The sequence below is a fragment of the Lynx rufus genome, unplaced genomic scaffold (assembly GCF_022079265.1).
Source record: "Lynx rufus isolate CCGP_SWC_20201006 ecotype Redwood Valley unplaced genomic scaffold, mLynRuf1.p SCAF_7, whole genome shotgun sequence".
In the NCBI taxonomy this organism is placed as follows: domain Eukaryota; kingdom Metazoa; phylum Chordata; class Mammalia; order Carnivora; family Felidae; genus Lynx; species Lynx rufus.
Window position 1 is genome coordinate 29839409 of NW_025814889.1, and position 19505 is coordinate 29858913.

Below are 19505 nucleotides of genomic sequence, written 5' to 3' on the forward strand. Positions count from 1 at the left end.
CTTTTACTCATTTAATCCATATAAATTAGAGTATCAATTCACTTGTCACTTATTTAAGGTTTCATTCTTACCATATTTTACTGACCATTTGTTTTGTAAATTTTGTTTGCAAATGATTCCTCTATGGCATTCATCTGTTTTTATTAGGTCTCTATACATGCTAATGAAATTAAACCTTTATTGAGTTTCTCATCTTGTTGAGAAGATGATGGTGTTCTGACATCTACACACTTTGAGATTTTATGTTGTTGTTGGTTTTAAGTAAATCAACATTATCATTAATTTCCTTTAAAGTTTCTTCCTTCATTTTTCCATGTAGTAACTCCTTCCTGTCCTGAGATCAAATAAATGTCACATGTAATGTATGTTTTGAGATTTGGAGGAGGGAACTACACATCCATTATTCCAGAGGTGGGTGCACCATGGTTTGTAAGAGGATTAAATACATTTTCAGCTTTACTTTTTATTCATCTTCTAGATAATGCCAACATTTTGCCAAGATTTTATGATCAAAGAGGGAGAACATCTTCTAGAACATCAGTTGTGATAGTAATGGCTTGTTCATAATCCATCATCCTACACATTTACTTTATTTTCTAATACATTACACACCTTTGCTTTCTCTCTGCTCACTTAAACCTCTGTTACAATCTTAAAAGACCTTTCTGCAGCGTACTGTATTCCTGTCGCTTCGGCATTTCCTTAGCCAACTGGCCTTATCTCTATTCTGGGTGGTAGCAGCGAGAGGAGCCGGGTGCCGAAGGGCCTTGCAGGCCCCTGTGAGAACACTGCCTGTCACCCTGAGTGAGATGGGGCACTGCAGGGCTTTCAGAAGGAGCAGCATGATGGAATCTAACTGATCAAGAAGTAATACAAGACACTGAAACGAAAAGATAACCAGAAAACTTTTTTTTTTTTTTTTTTTTTACCTGCTTGGCCAAACACACAGCAAATTGAACTGATCAGTCCAATCCAGAAAATCAGTTGTAAATTCATCTGAAATACAAAATGTACATGGCTAAATATTAAGAAAATAACAAAAAAGATAACACGTTAAACACAAAACATTCCCAGTCACCTTATCTTCTGTTGATTTCATAAACATAATACCTCTCAGACCATTTCTTCTGCCATCCTTCTTTATATCCTTTTTCCCACCACCTCCCCTTCCCAGTTACCTCATCTTTCACTTACTCTACAATAGTTTCCGTGCCAGATCCCTGAATCCATTCTTGCCTTTCTCCCTATCAAATATATTTTAACATCTAATTAACAGTGCTCAAAAAAGTGCCAAGTATTCGCTAACACCATAAAAGCTATTAACAGTCTTTGTTCCAAAGAATCTCTCTCTATGCCTATTACCTTCGGTGGCTCCTATGGGGGCCACACAGCCAGCCACATCCAGATGCCTCCGTTACCTCAATACTGAATTTTGAGTGAACCTGTCGAAATCCTCACGGTTCACCCCCTTGATTACAACTTTTCAATAATTTCCATTTCTCCTCAGGCTAAGACCAACATCCTATACAAGGAACGCCTGACTTAATTTTTGAGTCTGATCTCCTAGAATTAGTTATCTTTTTAAATAAAATCAACTTCTATGCATGGGATTAGTGAAATATTCCATTCAATTCCCTGTAATTTCTAGATCTACAAATGAGACCTAAAAAGAAAAAGTTTGGGAGGGTAGCTTAAGAAGACCTGACAGAGGCTTAAATGTCTCCCAGAATCTCCAAAGATAAATTATTATCCTGTATATTATTCAGAATTATCCCAACCTGCACCCATTAGGTATAGGACTATTTTCCATTTTCATAATATTAATCTACACTTTAGCAGAGCTGGTCAAAGATGGGTCTCGCCACAGGTCACTAACCCTATCCTTTAACTGTTTACTGTTCTTGGACCAGGAGCCAATTATGCATGAATATCTGCCTCTCCCACAAGAATACAAAAACCAAATACAGTATAGACCAAAAATGTTTTTAAAATGATTTTGAATGTAAAGTACATATTCAGATGACATGTATGTAAAAATTACAGTGTACAAACATAAAGTACATACACATAATATAAAAATAATAGGTTTCTTTGTCTTAAAACTGTCATAGTGTTTTCTTCTTTTCACTTTCTTCATAAAAACAATTATGGCTGCGTAACTGTGTTGGATTTTCTTCTGTCTTGGTAAATTTCCTTTAGTAGGAAAAACATTTCTTAAAAAACAAACAAACAAACAAACAAACAAACAAACCTCTAGCTTCAAAAGCTTCTATTCTAGGATGCTATTCCCACTGCTCTGGGAGAGTGCTTCAAAATTGTGCTCAGAGCACCCCAGGATTCCTGTGCCTCTTCTGCTGTTAAATGCTGTTTAAGCTTTCTCTGTTGGCTTCCCAGAGAAGAGCAGTAAGAATAACTTGCGTAGCTACATACTCTACACTGTGCTCAGACCAGAAAGTTCTGCTGTGCCACGAGCTTATAGTTTTGCTCACATATCACTTGTAACTGCATCCGAAAAACCGACAGAGGCAGAGTGTCATGGAAACAGGCCATGCCTACAGTTTGCCTTCTATGGCCTATCCAACAGGTTTATGTGCCATAAATCCACATAGACTAAAATTCTAAGCAATTTGCATAATGTTATCAATTCCAAAGTTATGACAAAAAGGGCCTGGAACATTAAGACTGTGATGAATGGACCATCTGGGCAGTTTCTACACAAAGTGAACAGAACAAATATTTGTTCCATATATGGGCTGATATGTGTTTCCTCAGGATATTCCTCAGGCTACTTCATGACCACTAGACTGCTTTGAAAAACCTTTTAAAATATTACACAATTCAGAGGGTTACCACTAAGCTAAAGTTACTAGGTCACAGAAACATTCTATTATTAGTCAGCCTCGCAACCTTATGCTATGTACCTTTAAAATATTACTTTAACCACCCTGTCCTTTTCCTTCTGCAAACCTTGACAAGCCAGAGATCAGCCTTCTGGAAGAGCTCCAGACCCAGAAGGCAGAACAAGACTTTAGTGTTGAAGAGCAGCTGAGAGAACAGGACAGGAGCTGAGAACAGTTTCAAGGACACTTGTCAACTCTCCTGTGACTGGTCAGCACACTCACAAGACACAGAGAGGCACTGTCCTTGGCTGGTTACGCCTGTAAAAGGCCAGTCTTTCCCTCAAGGAAACAGAGAAGCCACTGGAGACAGAAGAAGGCAGCAATGAAGAGTAAAGAACAGTGAGGACAAGGCTGAGAAGAGACCGGGTTAGAAGTGGCCAGGAAGAAAGTGCGCCACAGAGAGCAGGACATGCGGAGGAAATGGCACAGAAGATTCAGCAGCCTCCCCGTCAATCCAGCTCTTGAAGGTACTAGATACTCCTGCATGGGTGGGGAGAAGAAGGACACCCCAAGAGCTTCCTGCAGCATTTCAGAACCTCCTCAGGAAGCACGTCTCCAAGTGTGGTCTTGTAAGTATCCACTTCAGATTTACCTGGATGCCCACCAGGGCCTAAAACCACAAGCTCAGTAGGTGAGGCTTGTGCTCCACTGATTCCCAAGCAAAGGAGTTTCCTACCAAAGGCATTACATGCAGAACAGTTCAGTATGAGGGGCCAACAGGGAGAGATGCCTCCAGGCATTATCCTGATCCTATCTTTTGTCTCCTGTTTGAAATCAAAGGCCTAGAAATAGTTATCTACACTGTTCTCCATTCTGTAATCCCCTACTCCCTCCTCAACCAGCTGTAACTGGTGTCCATTTCCTACCATGCATGTGAAACTGCTCTTGCAAAAGAGAACCCTCCAGGCCTTATCTTACTGTCTGCATTCATTCATTCATTCATTCATTCACTCAAAAATGTCTTGACTGCCTATAACACGTATTCTGCAAGATACGTCAGTTTGCCACCCACAGAATTCACACAAAGCACTTAATACACATCGCCATTCTTTCTTAATGCACTCTAGTCCTCGGGCTCTCCTGGTTTCTCCCCCACTGCTCTGGAAGTTCCTCCTCTGCCAACTATGTCCGGTTTTGTGCCATATATGGAGATACAAAATTTGCTGTCTCAGGAATTTTCCATTCCAAGACAATATGATGTGATGGTTTCTGTAATGAAAATAAGGACAAAGTGCGCTGAGGACACCAAAATCTGCCTAGCCACGTTCAGTGGCTTCATGAGTTTGGCAACACTAGAAATGCAGACATACGGGAACCAGGCAGGCAAATGGAGAGAAGTGTTCCAGGCAAGAGGTTAGTACGTGCAAAGTCATGGAGTCCCGAGAAGAATTAGATAACTTCTTTCCAATCTTATTTCTAAACATACATGTTTGGGTGACTCCCCAACCCTCACCACCCAACTGGGATTGTCTCGCTCTAGCTTTACAGAAGAAAGACTAGAAAACATGTATCTATATGTTATTTGTAAGCTAAATCTAGTCTGTGGGAAGGAATATTTTTATCCCTGTAATTTTCTGAAGTACAAATTATGTTAAAATCTTAAAAAATCATAAAGGCCAAAAAGAATCTTAACATACTTATGCATTTCTGAAACTTAAGTTATGAGATGGGAAAAAGGGAAACCGAGGACAGCAAGGCAGGGGGAATTAGGTTGCAGCCAGCCAGCCATGCCCAGTTGAGATACTCCCCGATACACAGCAGGGAGACACCACAGGATGGAACAGCACATGCCACACACACACACTCACACACACACACACACACACACACACACACACAACACACTCATGGCAGAAAATCAGTGAGGGAGGGGAGGAGGGTCAAGACAAGAGCTACAAATGGGCACCGCTCTCACTGCTGAGGCTGGGCCTAAATGAACTCACACGGTAGTGATGAACAAGAAGACAAACGTGAGATTAGGACGTAGCCCAGTGGGGCCTGACAGTTGCTTAGAAAAGGAAGTGTGAGAAAGAAAAGAATCACCATTTTGAACAAAGAAGGCAGAAGGAGAATGAAGTTAGAGGAGCAAATAATGTCTTAGCTACAGATCTGCAAAAGGTGAGAAGCCTGAGGGGAAGCAAAGGAGGACGACACCTACGGGGAAGTTAAGACACAGATCCTCATCTCAGGAGGTAGGTCAGGGTCAGAGATGATTACCCAACAGTGGATGGCATAGAGGCACAACCGAAACTAGGAAACAGAGGAGACTGTGAAGGAAAGAACACTCCAGAAAAGAGGCGAGCTGGAGAGGTGAAGACACAGGAGAGGGTAACTGATGGTGTGGAGAGGGTGAGCCTCCAAGGCACAGAGAGGGCGAGCATCCAGAGTGCGGGTGAGTGTAGGAGCCCAAGGAGAGGGGCTTCTTTCAGTCAGTGCAGAGCAGGGCAGCCTAGGTCCCTTCTGCAGGAGGGGCAGGGCAGGAGTAGGTGGGGCTGAAGGCTGGAGGACACTAGGAATGCGAATAGCAGCATCACAGAGCTGAGGGCTTACAAAGGCCCATCTGCAACACTCGAAACTACCTGCTCACACCCATCTTTCCTGATGGGCTCCGGGCTCCAAGAAGACAGAGGCCTGGTGTGTCTTATTCAGCTTTAGTACCTAGAAGCACCTGGCACAAAGTCAATGCTCAAAAAGTTTTGCAGAACTATATTAAATTGTATGACATTTTTCTCTGACATTACTCAGAAGCCCAGAAGAGTTCTCACAATTAATGTGCAGATCCTCTCTAAATAGAAAATAGTTACTGTAGACACCCTAGTGATACCAATTTTCAATTCATTTAAGTATATACAGCCAACTTAAAGCTAGATATAAAATGCTTCGTAGTCCTGGCTCTCACACATTATGAACCAACATTTACATATGCAAATACAAACTAGGCACTAAAATAATAAGTACTCTGTTACAAGGTAGTCAACCAGATAATCCAGATGTTGGTTGCATATTGTTACAATTATTAGCACAAAAGCACAACATTGTTTTACAAATTCTTACAGCTCAAATCACTGAGACTACTTCCCTTGGGTTCTCAGACTTCACTTCGAAATCACTGCATTAATCCATTGGTTTACAGAACAAGTGCAGGCACTGAGGAGGCCTTGGCATTGCTGACAAAGAGTTAACAACAAAGAGCACAACAGGTAGGTGAGAGAAAAGGGGCTCATGTAAACAGGGGAGGGAAGAGAGCTAGAAAATAAGGACAGGTTTATCATTTCAGAGACAGGCAGTCTTAGGTAAAAAGGTCTAAGTGATGCTACAGCTTTGGGCAATTGTTTTGGCCAGAGTTCCTTCTGAAAGTAGAGGTCGAGACAAAAACAGGAGTGCAGGCGATTATTATTACCGAGGTGACCCCAGGGAAAGACACAGATACTAAAAAGAGTGAACCGAGACAGCCAATTCAGGAGACTTATTTACCATGGGGGTGCCTGGGGGCTTGATCTGGCTGAGAAGTTTTGAGAAGCATACAGAAACTGTGTCCAGAAGAGGGTCAATGTGGAGAAGTACATTAATTAATTCTAGTCCCCACAGGTAAAAGTTTGCCCCAAGGAGTATTAATTCCCCCACACTTCCAAGAACTACAGTGCATCTGCCCAGAAGGCTGCACCAGCTTCTCACCCCACAGACGGACAAGGGAGGTCCCAAGAGGAACCTGAGGCATGCTGCAGTCAGCCAAAAGTGAGTCATAAAATGAACTGTTCCCAGCAGCACTGGCTGCAATCAGAGAAGAGGCCAGGAGGAGGTGAGGACAGAAGGGGTCTCTAATTCAGTGCTCAAAGGCCACTGGAGTTGAAAGACTCAAGAGAACAGCTAGAAAAGAGTGTGAGTTTTATCTGCATGAACTCTTGAAGACCCTGATGATGCAAGAACTGTGGAGGGTTTTAAGTCAGACACACATACATGTACTAAATCAAATATAAACAATCTGTTTTAAAAATTTAGTATTGAGGGGTGCCTGGGTGGTGCAGTCGGTTAAGCGTCCGACTTCACCCAGGTCACGATCTCGCGGTCCGGGAGTTCGAGCCCTGTGTCGGGCTCTGGGCTGATGGCTCAGAGCCTGGAGCCTGTTTCCGATTCTGTGTCTCCCTCTCTCTCTGCCCCTCCCCCGTTCATGCTCTGTCTCTCTCTGTCCCAAAAATAAATAAACGTTGAAAAAAAAAATTAAAAAAAAAAAATTTAGTATTGAAGGGGTGCCTACGTGGCTCAGTGAGTTAAGCATGAGTCTTGAGCTTGGCTCAGGTCATGATCTTGAGGTTTGTGCAATCGAGCCCCGAATAGGGCTCTGCACTGAGAGCACACAGCCTGCTTGGAATTCCCTTTCTCCCCCACTGGCACACACGTGCACTCTCTCTCAAAATAAATAAATAAATTGAAAAAAAAAAAAAAACACTGTAATTTAGTATTTAAGATACATGTAGCTCTTATCCATCTACTAGCTGTGTGAAGCTAACCTGTCTTATAAATAGCCATCTCCTGGAAGTCAGTGCTTGGCGTTCTTTGTATGAAGTGCAGTATCTTCATATTTAATAAAGAAACTAAAGGTAAAGGTAACTGAAAATATTGAGGTACCCAAAAACCAAAAACAAAACCCAAACCAGTTAAGCTTAAGGAGGGCAAGGAGTGTGTTATGCCCAGCACTTCAATAACAGGCTAGCACAGAGTTAAGAGAATGGACAGAATGCCTAGCTCCAAATTTCTGAACTATGTTTGAAGATTTTGCTTTTTTTCATTCGTAATTATAACCAGAAAAATTTTGACTGATCCACATTAGGGGGGAAACAAGATTTGGAAGAAAGGATAAGGGTTAGAAATAACACGGCTGCCAAGAAAAGATAAATGTTCATTATTATATCCAGAGACTTACCAAAACCTTTCTATGCTGTTTAACAATAAGGTTTAATCAGAAGCTTTAATATTAGATACTAATTATCATATTAATTAAATATAACTAGATGACTTATTTTAGGTTCCACATCTAAGGATTATTCTACTAAATACACGTTCTAACACTTGGATTCCTAACAATTTATATGTAAAATAATAAAAGCAGCAAAATCTCGATGTTTTATATTACATTAGGCAAAATACAGGTTATTTATGAACATCAGTATCACAGATTACCTTACACAAGATCAGGGTAGGAGAGAACATACCTAATACAAATAGAAGACTTGAGGCTTCTGTCAAGGAGAAGCAAACCTAGGAGAGGCTGAAAGAAGGAAACTTCCCTGAAAAGACATCTTACCAGTAGAAACATGAATCTGAACGCTCTACACCAGTGGGATTTCATTCATGGACTGTTTGTAGTCCTGTTTGTAGTTCCACAAAAGGAAGATTTGTTCATTTACAGGGCCAGAGTAGGTACACAGCAGGCACAGACAAGAATAACACAATACACTGAGTTTTGATGATTTAGGGTAATTTGTAGCAAAGTTATCTCACTTTTAATTCACCTTCAAATGATTATAATAATAATAATGATAAAAAATAATAACAGCTATCTCTCCCAAGTGACTCTGTGGTTGGCAATGATATTATCTTTGCTTTACAGATGAGGAAACCAAACCACAGAGAGGTTAAATAACTTCTCCAGAGTCACACAGGTATAATGGAGATCAGACTGTCTGAATCACAAGCTGTGAGATTGGATTTGTGCTTCGTGAAACTAAGTTTTTGAAGGTCTACTCAAGTCATTATTGAAAAAAAAAAAAAAAGAATATCTGTCGAGTGTGAGAACTGACTCAAAGCATAGAAATGGAAAGGATTTATAATGTTCTGTGAGTTTATTTCTCAGTGCTTCAAACTGAATGGAGGCTAACAAGTTATTTTAATTGTCAAATTTCATGAGTGTACCCACAGGTTTTGCATCTTATTTCTGTGGAGACATTTTACCCTAGTATTATTTTTTTTACCATATTCAAGTTTATCTAAGGGGTCATAATTCATTCCTTAAACAATAAATCATCTTAAACATCTCCCCCAAACAATACATTTTCGTGGTTAATAGCCTGAACTGCATACATTGTCAAAAACTGCACATAATTATTTTAATCTCCACTCTAAACTCACTTTTATCCACCAAATTAAGTGTGATTTTATGTTCTATTCAAACTTCTAAATATATACTTAATGTTTTTAACATTGTCACAAATAACTCATTTGGCATTTATATTTACATATAACATCTTCAGTAACTTTTTATGTACTAAATTTATAGAAATTAAACAATTACATTTTACAGAAAAATTACTTTTAAAAATATGGTGAGTTACAGTTATTTCAAGTTTTAAAATAAGGTGCCCAAAGCCAACTAGTACAAAAAGAAGTCATCCACAAAAGATTTCTTCCTATAAAATATTTGCAAAGGGTACATTTTTATTCAATACAACCAATTAAATTCAAATCAGCAAGTATTTATTACATATCTACTATACCAGATAAAGCTAGACACAGCTGGAATATGAATCTAGGTCTGATTCAAAAGCTCAAGCTTTCAATATAAGTAGGTTTCTAATAAGAAAAGTTAAGGGTGGGGTGCTTGGGTGGCTCAGTTGGTTAATCTCACAGTTGGGGAGTTCGAGCCTCACTTCAAGCTCCACACTGAATGCACAGTCTGCTGGGATTCTCTCCCTCTCTCTCTCTCTCTGCCCCTCCCCTACATATGCACTCTCTCAAAATAAATAAATAAAACTTAAAAAAAAGTTAAGGGTTTTCACTTTTCAAATGCTCTTTCAGACAATAGAATTTACTTCCTTTTTTATGTCCTTTTTGTTTATGTATTGAAAGAGAGAAAGCACACATGTGAGCCAGGGAGAGGCAGAGGGTGAGTCCCAAGCAGGCTCTGCTGTCAGCACAGAACCCAACATGGGCCTCGACACAGGGATCGGTCCCACAAACCATGAGATCGGTGAGATTATAACCTGAGCCAAAATCAAGAGTAGGACGCTCAACAAACTAAGTCACCTAGGCGCCCCTATGTCATAACATTTTAAAATCTTTTCCCCTTAATGGTAGAAAAGATGAGGATACCTACATTAAGGTATATCATAAATCTCTCCTAAAAACATAAGAAAGTTGTATTCATCAAGTCTCTCCCACCATCATTATTTTCTGTATCTGCTTTTTAAAAGGGAAAAAATAAATATTTTTCTAAAATCTAAATCTAGATTTTTCTAAAATCTAAAATATTCTAAAAGAATAGTATTAAATATCAATGTAGACCATAAAAACAACACAGAGCCAAACTGCAAGCCTCAGAGAATTCACATACAGCTCTTCCCACTTCTCCCCACAGAGAGCAGACAGATGGGGAATTCCACAAGGAAGGTGCTCAGAAATGCTACTGATCTCTATTCCATCAAATTTCAGGGTGAGAGGGAGGACGCATTCCTCCGAGGCAAGAGCATCTTTCCCCTACAAGAAGAACATTGAAAGTCAACATTTTACTTCCCTTTGTCTGGCAGGAAGATGTATGTGCTGGTGACTATGAAAGTGTTTATGACCCAAACAATAAGCCAAAATTAATGATCAACAAAAACTTAGCAGAAAGGATAAAAAAGAAAAAAAGAAAGAGAGAGAAAATAGGAAAGAGAAAAGGCTAAAAACTCCAATGTGAAGATGCAACTAATACCTCACTAGAAGTCTTTTTCTGCCTAATGCGGAGAAATAGAACAGTAGTCTCAACTAGAAACCTTTCTATAATTCACTACTCCCGCCCAGAATAAAAGAGTGCTTTTTATGAGCACTGACCCCTTCTTACCCAAAGGTGGCATCAACCTGAAGATAATGAGCTCCAACAACAAAGGTTAGTCTGCTCCAAAGCTACAGGCTCACAAAATGATTTGAAACCTGAGAACGGCTCATGACGGGACTAGATGCTTTAAGAAAATGACAATAACTGAATAGACTGAAGCAAAATTCATCACTAGTAAGTACTCTACCCACCTTCTCCAAGGCAACATGAATATGGAAGATGGATCACCATCACCTACCACCCAGTCCACAAGTGCACAGGAAAGATAAAGAATGGATATACTGCATGTTGGCACATAAAGAGCCTCAAAGATAAATCAGCTGGCGGGGGGGGGGGGCAGGTAAGGGCATGGAACTTATTCAGGAAAAACTTCTACAGAAGAAAAGTTAAAGGAAGTGAAGAATCTTCCAGGAGAAAATCTAGATGAATTCATTATGTTCTTGAAGAGACTTAGAAAATCTCAAATAGGTCTTCTAGCAATCAGTCAAAAACAGTTAAGAACAAAACTAGAGGAAAAGCATAGAGAACTCAGGGAGGAAATTTAAGTTGAAATCCCTATAGAACTCTTAAATATGAGCAACAGAATCAACATGGCAGGCAAAGCACGGACGAGAAAAACCACACCGAATTCAAAATAATTCAAGCCAATCAGACACATTATGATAGAGCCAATAGTGATCTAGGAAACAGGTAACTGGTAGACTACCACCACCCTTCCAAAAGGAGAGCCTATGTGAGAATGAAGAAAAAAAAAAAAAAAGAATTCAGAGCTTTCGGGTTGGTAAGCTGTGGAGATTTAGGGAGAGGGCATGGAAGAAGCTCCCTGCCCCTTCCCTATTCCTTGCCCTACGCATCTCTTCCACCTGGCTGTTTATGAGTTATATCCTTTTATAATAAACTGTTAACCTGGTAAAGACAAAACAAGCAAACAAAAAACAATCAAGCATTAAACTAAAAAAAACTGCTGAGGGGGCATGTAATAAACTCGAAGACTGAAGAAGGACAAACTTTTTTTTTTTTTTAATTTTTTTTTCAACGTTTATTTATTTTTGGGACAGAAAGAGACAGAGCATGAACGGGGGAGGGGCAGAGAGAGAGGGAGACACAGAATCGGAAACAGGCTCCAGGCTCTGAGCCATCAGCCCATAGCCTGACGCGGGGCTCGAACTCCCGGACCGCGAGATCGTGACCTGGCTGAAGTCGGACGCTTAACCGACTGCGCCACCCAGGCGCCCCAAGAAGGACAAACTTAAACACAAGCAGGAAACTAAACACTTTAACAAAACTGTTAAGCCGTATTATTAAAGGCTGATCCAAAATGAGCATGGAAAGTTGCCTGAAATGAATTGTTCCAAGATCCTCCTTGCACTCAAAAGAGAAAACATTACCTAGCAATTGATATTTTTCAAACCTGGGGCACCTGGGTGGCTCAGTCGGTTAAGCAGCCCACTTCGGCTCAGGTCATGATCTCACAGTCCAGGAGTTCGAGCCCCGCGTCGGGCTCTGTGCTGACAGCTCAGAGCCTGGAGCCTGTTTCGGATTCTGTGTCTCCCTCTCTCTGACCCTCCCCTGTTCATGCTCTGTCTCTCCCTGTCTCAAAAATACATAAAATGTTAAAAAAAAAAAAAAAAGGTATTTTTCAAATCAGCCTAGTAAGCTGTTCCTTCTCTACACTCCCTGTGGCTATAGATTTGGCCCTTCCCTGGGAGGAGAAAGGAGTAAGTTAGTAAGAGTTTTGTTTGAGAATTTAACTATGGGGCAAGTTTACAAAGATAATTGTGAACGCAGCTAGCAAAAAGTGAAATGTTAACCATCCTGTTATAATAGCATCAATAAACACTGAAAGTAACAGTTGTTCCACATTATTTTCATTAAGGGGAATTGTAAATTATGTTCCCAAATTGTGTAATTTTACCTACTTTTAGGTAGATCACTCTAAAATTCTTTCTTGATCAAAACTCTAATAAATTTTGACCATATCTTTTGCCATAGCTCATCTCTGCCCTGTAGTGGAGTGGAACAAGAACTGCACTACATATATTTTAAATATATAACACATGTTTTAAAACAAACTATACAAAGGGAGAAATCAATTTCCCATTGTACTCAGCACTAGGTGGGAATAATATCTAAATACAATGATCAATGTGAAAGCTTTTAGCAACACACATCATTACGATTATCTGTAGATTACATTTTACTTAATTTCTGAATTTTCTTCTTGCTCTCCAACACATTCACTAGTCATAGGCATCTAAACATAAGAACCTGAGTGACTACTTAATAAACGGTTTTCAATCTTTTTAAATCCATGCTTCTTTAGCAAGTACAAATCCATTCCTATTGTGTTTTTTGTTGTTGTTTTTCCTAATATAATGCTGAATGCACTTTTTCAAACTACAACCTCCTTCTCCAACAATCAAATATGACCTACCATGACCCCTTTTAGGAAGCACTGAAATCATAATATGAAATAAGTCATACAGTGGTGCCTGGGTGGCTCAGCCGGTTACCTGACCGACTCCAGATTTCAGCTCAGGTCACAATCTCATGGTCATGAGATCAAGCCATGCACTGGGCTCCATGCTGGGCATGGAGCCTGCTTAAGATTCTCTCTCTCTCTCTCTCTCTCTCTCTCTGCCCCTCTCCCGCTTATGCTCACTCTCTCTCTCTAAAAAAAAGAAAAATCGTACATTAACTGTAAGATATTGGAGAGCTAATTATTATTCTGAATTTCACAAACAGTACAAAAGCGTAAGTTACTCACATTCAATAAACATTTATACACTCAAATGTGACTTCTCTACTTCAAATGGTACATTCCCAGTAAGTTTTTCATGTAAATACTTTCCTCATCCACTGAAACTATATTCCCCACAACAAAATAAAATGCTATTTTTTTTTTTTTGGCCTTCATTGGCTCTTCATCTCTTCACACCACAATAAGCAGAACTACTCCTTTTCTGATTCTTTATTTAAGTTTCTAGCACAGCAAATAACAAACCTTCAGTGATGCTCAATATCATGTTGTTTTAATTCAAATGTCTATTATAACTATACTCACGTCTGTGAACCACACCAGACAAAAGTTGGAGGACAAAATCCAGGCCTTCAACAGATACACACACACACACACACACACACACACACACACACACACACACACTTTGCTAAATTAAACTGAATTCTGCCTTATACCTGCAGTGTCCTTGGAATATGTCACCCATCTGTCACCCATTTCTGTGCTCATACCATTCCAAGCTCCTTTATAAAGCCTTCCAAAACCACTTAAGCCAATGCTGATCTTTTCCCAAAATCTATTACAGAAAATTATCTGGTACAGTACAATGAGTAAAGTATTCTTTGGTATTTGTTATGTTTCCCTAGAATAAACACAACTTGTCCTAACTAGACAATACACTCAACAGCAAAGTCCACGTCAACTGCTTGTTCCACCTCCACTCAGCACAGCATTTTCCAGGTAACTGGCTCTCCATACACAGATTAAAATGTAACATACTACAGAGTTACATCCCACAAAGAACTAACAGTCATAGATTTGGCCGGTCAACACTGACAGGTTTTCTTAAAGCAATGATTTGGTACAGTACCTGTCCTCTCTGGTTATGATACAAGAAAATGGCTGCTCACGGGAGGAGAGCTGCCCTCCACACTGCTTGGGTGACTCACAGAATGACAGAATGATGGAAACATACTGACCACTTCTATATGGTGCAGCTGTAGAAACCAAAGCCCTGGAAGGTGAAGGTGAAGTATTCCAACAAAGGTCACAGAGGGATTCAGTGGCAGAGCTTGTACCGAAACCCAAGTTTCCCACCTCTCAATTACAAAGCCTTTATTACATCAAACTGCTCTTCCAATATGAGTCTAAAATGACTACTAAGTCATTTTGTCTTTACCTCAAAAATGTCAACCACAGGAAAAACTTGTGAATTCTCAAGTCACTCACTAAACTGTCACACAAAAAGAATTAGGAATTAAGAGAAGAAACAGGACAGGAAATGCTTTCCTGGATTCCTTTTCCTCCACCCAGCCCTGGACAGTTTGTAAGTGTTCCCAGGCTTTCTGTCCAGCCCCTTTTCACTCTACACACTCTCCTTTGGTAGTCTCATCTGCAGGCCATCGCTTCAACTAGCCCTTGTAGACTAAGAATTCCAGAATCTGAAGCCCCCAGCCAGACTTCTTATTTTGAGCTCCCAATCTGTGTGTTCAACTACGCTCTTAGACATCTCTACCAACGTCCCATAGTCACTGATAAAAACACTCGGCATTATAATTCATCATTTCCTCTCCCTCCAGTCAACCTGTACCACCCCCTTGTGATCATACTGCCTATCTTGGCAAATGACACCACCTACCCAAAAACCCGTGTCACTTTGGGTTTCTTTCACCTTTCTTACCTTGAAAACCAAATCTCAATTCCCCCTCCTGAATACAGTAGCGCTTGTCTCTTACCTTGAAAACCAAATCTCAATTCCCCCTCCTGAATACAGTAGCGCTTGTACCCCATCCAAATCATTCCCTATGCCAATGATCTCCAAAGCTTTTCCATCACTCACTTTTATTACTGAAAAGATTTTTGAACAAACATATGCCTAAAATATGTACATATTTTTTATATATTAAAATTCATGTACTTCTACAGCAGTACAGTTAAGACTGTAAGTCATGATAAAAATTTTAAACTTTAAATAAAAAAATATATATATGTATATATATATACATATATATATATATATATATATATATATATATATTAAATCTAATATGTTCTTCCCATGCTCCAGTAAGTTATTTTATACATTCCCGGAGTCTAGGAAACTGCACTTTGGAGACTACATGAGACTAGTCCAATAAGTAAGATATATATATATATCCATGTGTGTATGTGTTTATATAGGTATGCAGTAGGCATTTGAAGCCCTTTCTTTTTATTCACACATACATATTTCAAGATGATATACAAATGCTTTAGCATACTGCTAAATATGGTTAACCTTACTAAAGGCCACAAACCAAAAAGTTTAAAGGTAGCTGACTTCTAAACACCCACTCAATATTATTCTATAAATAAAACAATTCTGTAAGTCTTATAATATCCATCTTTAAAAAGACAAGAAATTGACAAAGTATAATTTGGCTCCTTTTGCACATGGCTCCTGGAGGAGAGATACCACATTTTTTTCACCTACCCACTGAAATACGCTAAGGCTGCTCATGTTCTGGGCTTTATGCACTGTACCTCCCTTAACCCAAGTACATACTGAAATATTTTTTCAGCTTTCTACATCTATAGATACTGCTACCATTCACGATCCTGAAGAATAATACTCTCTCCCTTACTCTTATCCCTGTCAATCCATCCACCCCACTACAACAAAAAAGGACAAAATCCCACACTACATAACCAAAGTTAGAATAGACCTGCTAATACAACAAGAGATATTTACATATTTGCACAATAGAATCTTGTAGGATTCTACCCACAACCTGACACATCCTAACTTTCCACACAGAGTGGGGAAACCTAAAATTTAACAAGGGCCTGTATAAATCCTCAGATAAATTCAACTTGTTACACATTCAGAAACTGAAAATCTCGAATTCAAAAGTTCTGCAACTTTCACCAAGTAGAAGATGTTTCATCTTATCATTCTAGCAGTATAGTTAAGAGCAAACCAGTGCACTAACAGAATATCAACGAGAAAATATTTTCTGGAGGTAGAAAATTACACTACCCTACCCACCCCCCCCCACCAATGTTGTAAGCCACAATTTATCTGGCAAGAAGTCAAACAATAAAGCTATTATGTGGCAAGCATCCCATTAAAATTATCACATTAAACTGATTAATTCTATTACAAAGTGACAAGATGTCCCCAGAGAAGCTCCTGGTATTAGGAATTTATGGGTAACAATATAGAGAACTATATATCCATTTAGTGATGGAAATTTGAGCTAGATTTTAATTATACTGACCAAAAAATTAAGAAAAAAGGCACCTGATTGTTAAAATTACTATATCTAGCAATTTTCAGTATTGTTGATTCTATACTTTTTCATGTACAGAATGTTGAGGGTCTTACAAAATGATAAAAATATAGAATTTAGCATTCTTTTTAAAAAGAGTCAACATTACAAAAACTTAAAAATTTTAGATCTGTGAAGTCAACACAGATGCCTTAATTTGGAGTTGATTTGCTTTCCATTTGCAGAAGTATTAACCACATCCCCTGTCTTCTTAACCAGCATTCTAATAACATCTTCCATTTTACAACAAATTTTAGAGGATAAGTAAATGGCTTTTTCCTCAAAGACCTGTCCCCAAAATACTGACTTGTTTCCTCTGTTTTCTATGTACCACTTCATTATCTTAAGTCACTCATTTAATACTGATCAATGAATTCAAAGTATTTAAAAATATGAACACTGCAGTGGAACGCTTAAGTGGGTCCTACCCCCTCTGAGCCTAGCTCTCCACAAATGCAGAAGAGGTAAACTTCAACTAAAATTTCTTAATCATTTCTAAAAGCGGTCTATTAATATAACCTAAAGGCTGTGTGTAGTTTAAGAAAAACACCTAATCAAAATTCATTTTGCATTGTTATTTTTGTACCATCAAAACAACAAAAAATAACAACCCAGTAATTCTACCCACATGAGTATCTATGTGGAATGTGACCCCAAGAAACCTTGCTAATTATGTTATTAATTACATCCCCAGATTTAAAAAAAAAATACATTTTTAATACACCAAGAAGAGATGAAAAGGAGTTGTATTTATTATCCACTCTAAATTGTTTTCCATTTGATTTTCACAACTATATTGTAGTTATGGAAAGTTACCTGTGGCTCAAACATGGGCTCTGGAGCTAGACCCCTTGAGTTCTCCACTTGCCAGCTGAATGATCACAGGCAAATTACTTATGCTCCCTGTGCCTCAGTTTCTTCATTTGTAAAATGGGGGTGAAAATGGCACCTACCTCACTGCATCGGTTCCAGGATAAAATGAGAAAATAGACTTAAAGTGCTTACAGGTAAGCATGGCTGACACTGTCGTTATTATAATAATAGTTACTTTTATTATAGTGTAGGTATTCTTGTATCCCATTTACAGATGGGAAGAGCTTAAAGAGGGTAATTTACTGGTGCTAGGTTTTGACTCAAAAGCACAAGTTTGGTGAAATAAAAACTACTTGGGCATAAAATATTGATATTCTTAAAACTACAACTCGTTAGGAAGCAAAGGAACTGACACGTAGTAAGACAGGCACCAGAGGCAGGTCGGGCACTCAAACTTGCGGAGCGGCAGGGAGCCCGGGCCCAGGACTCTCACTGCAGAGGGAGCCGACACACTCAAGTGCGGCCTTCATAAACACGAAGTGGAAAAAAATATATGCCAACACTGCGCCTTCTTCTCCTAGCGGCTCCACGATGCCAACTTTGTTTGGGCCCACCCGGCAATTCATCCCGGGCCACAGGCCCTGAAGGCCACGGCCCAACTTCTGAAGTTGGAAGCGAATTACTAAACCGAACGCTGAAATCCAGACAAAGGGAAACCGTCAAGGACTGTTCAAAGTCCTAAAGCGTCGAGTCGCTGGGAGGCTTGCCCCCATTCGCCGTCTCACCTGCACGCGCCCAAGGCGGCGGACGGAAACCCGGGCACCGCGTGGGGTCAGTTCGTTCAACGGGGTCCGGGCCACGAATCAGACAAGGGTTGCTACGAATGGCTTGTGTCCGAGGGGCCGGTCGCGGGCCCCGGTCCTCCGCGGACTCCAGCCCCGACGTGACAGCGCCCAGGCCGACGACCCTCCCACTCGCTGCGCCGCTGGGTCGACTCAGCGCCCTGGGGGCGCCCGGGCCGGGGGAAGGGAGGAAGGGCCCCGGGAGGAGCCGGGAGCGCGGCCGCCGGCCCAGACTTCCTCTCCGGCCCCGGGCAGGATTCCGCTCGCACCCCCGCCCCGGCCTCCACGGCCCACTCGGCCCCAACGTCCCACACGCAGGGCCCGGCGCGCGGCGGACCGCCCGAGGTCCGGCCGCGCTCGGGAGCCCGGAGGCCGCCGCCCGCCCCACCCCCCAAGGCGCCTACCTTCTCCGCGCGGCGTCCAGGCCCCGGCGCGGTCGGCTCGGGCCTGCTGCTCCGCGGCTCCCGCTGGGTCTCTCCCGAGGGCTGGCGCGGCCTCCCGGGTCTCGGGCGCGGCGGGCGGCGGCGGCTGCGACTCCTCCTCCTCCTGGGGGCGGGAGGAGGAGACTCGGCGGCCCAGAGCCGCCCCCTGGCAGGAAACGACCCCCGCGGCACCTCCTTCTCTGCGCGGCTGATCCTGCTCCTCCAAGCCGCTGCCTCCGTCCTCTCCCTCCGGAAACGCATTCCTACCCCGCCGCGTCAGCCGCGCCCGAGGCGAGGAGGCGGCGGCGGAGGCGGTGGAGGAGGCAGGAAGACCGCGGCCCAGGACAAAGGAGCTGGCAGAGCGGGGAGGGAGCGGGCCTGGGGGAGCCGCGGGGGGCGGGGCGGGGCGGAGGACTCGGCCGGGCCTTCGCTGTGCCTCAGTTTCCTTTTATGCCTGGGGACGGAGGCGTTGGCGTTGCACCAAAGCTCTGCGCGGCCCCGGCAAGCCGTAATACCTTACCAAGAGGGAGGGCTGGATGGGCCGCAGGGAACCTGCGGCTGGACTCCTTTTCGGCCTTAGGTTCTGCTTCCCCCAGGACACACCCAAGGGTCCCTTTTGCCCTGGATTGTCTCGGCATCCCCTTCAGCCTCAGGCAAATCGAGACGG

The 19505-nt window shown here is 41.5% G+C and overlaps 1 protein-coding gene across 1 annotated transcript in view; it reads right to left on the reverse strand.

Annotated features, from left to right (window-relative positions):
- The window catches only part of ITGB1 (integrin subunit beta 1), a 47166-nt gene extending 28048 nt beyond the window's left edge, over window positions 1–19118 (reverse strand). Inside the window, exons 1-2 of the mRNA XM_047065197.1 lie at window positions 18821–19118; window positions 930–996 (exon numbers count right to left, since the gene is read on the reverse strand). Coding sequence (XP_046921153.1) covers window positions 930–996; window positions 18821–19099 — 346 coding nt within the window. The 5' untranslated portion in view covers window positions 19100–19118. The remainder of the gene's footprint in view (window positions 1–929; window positions 997–18820) is intronic.
- Window positions 19119–19505: the final 387 nt, after the last annotated feature.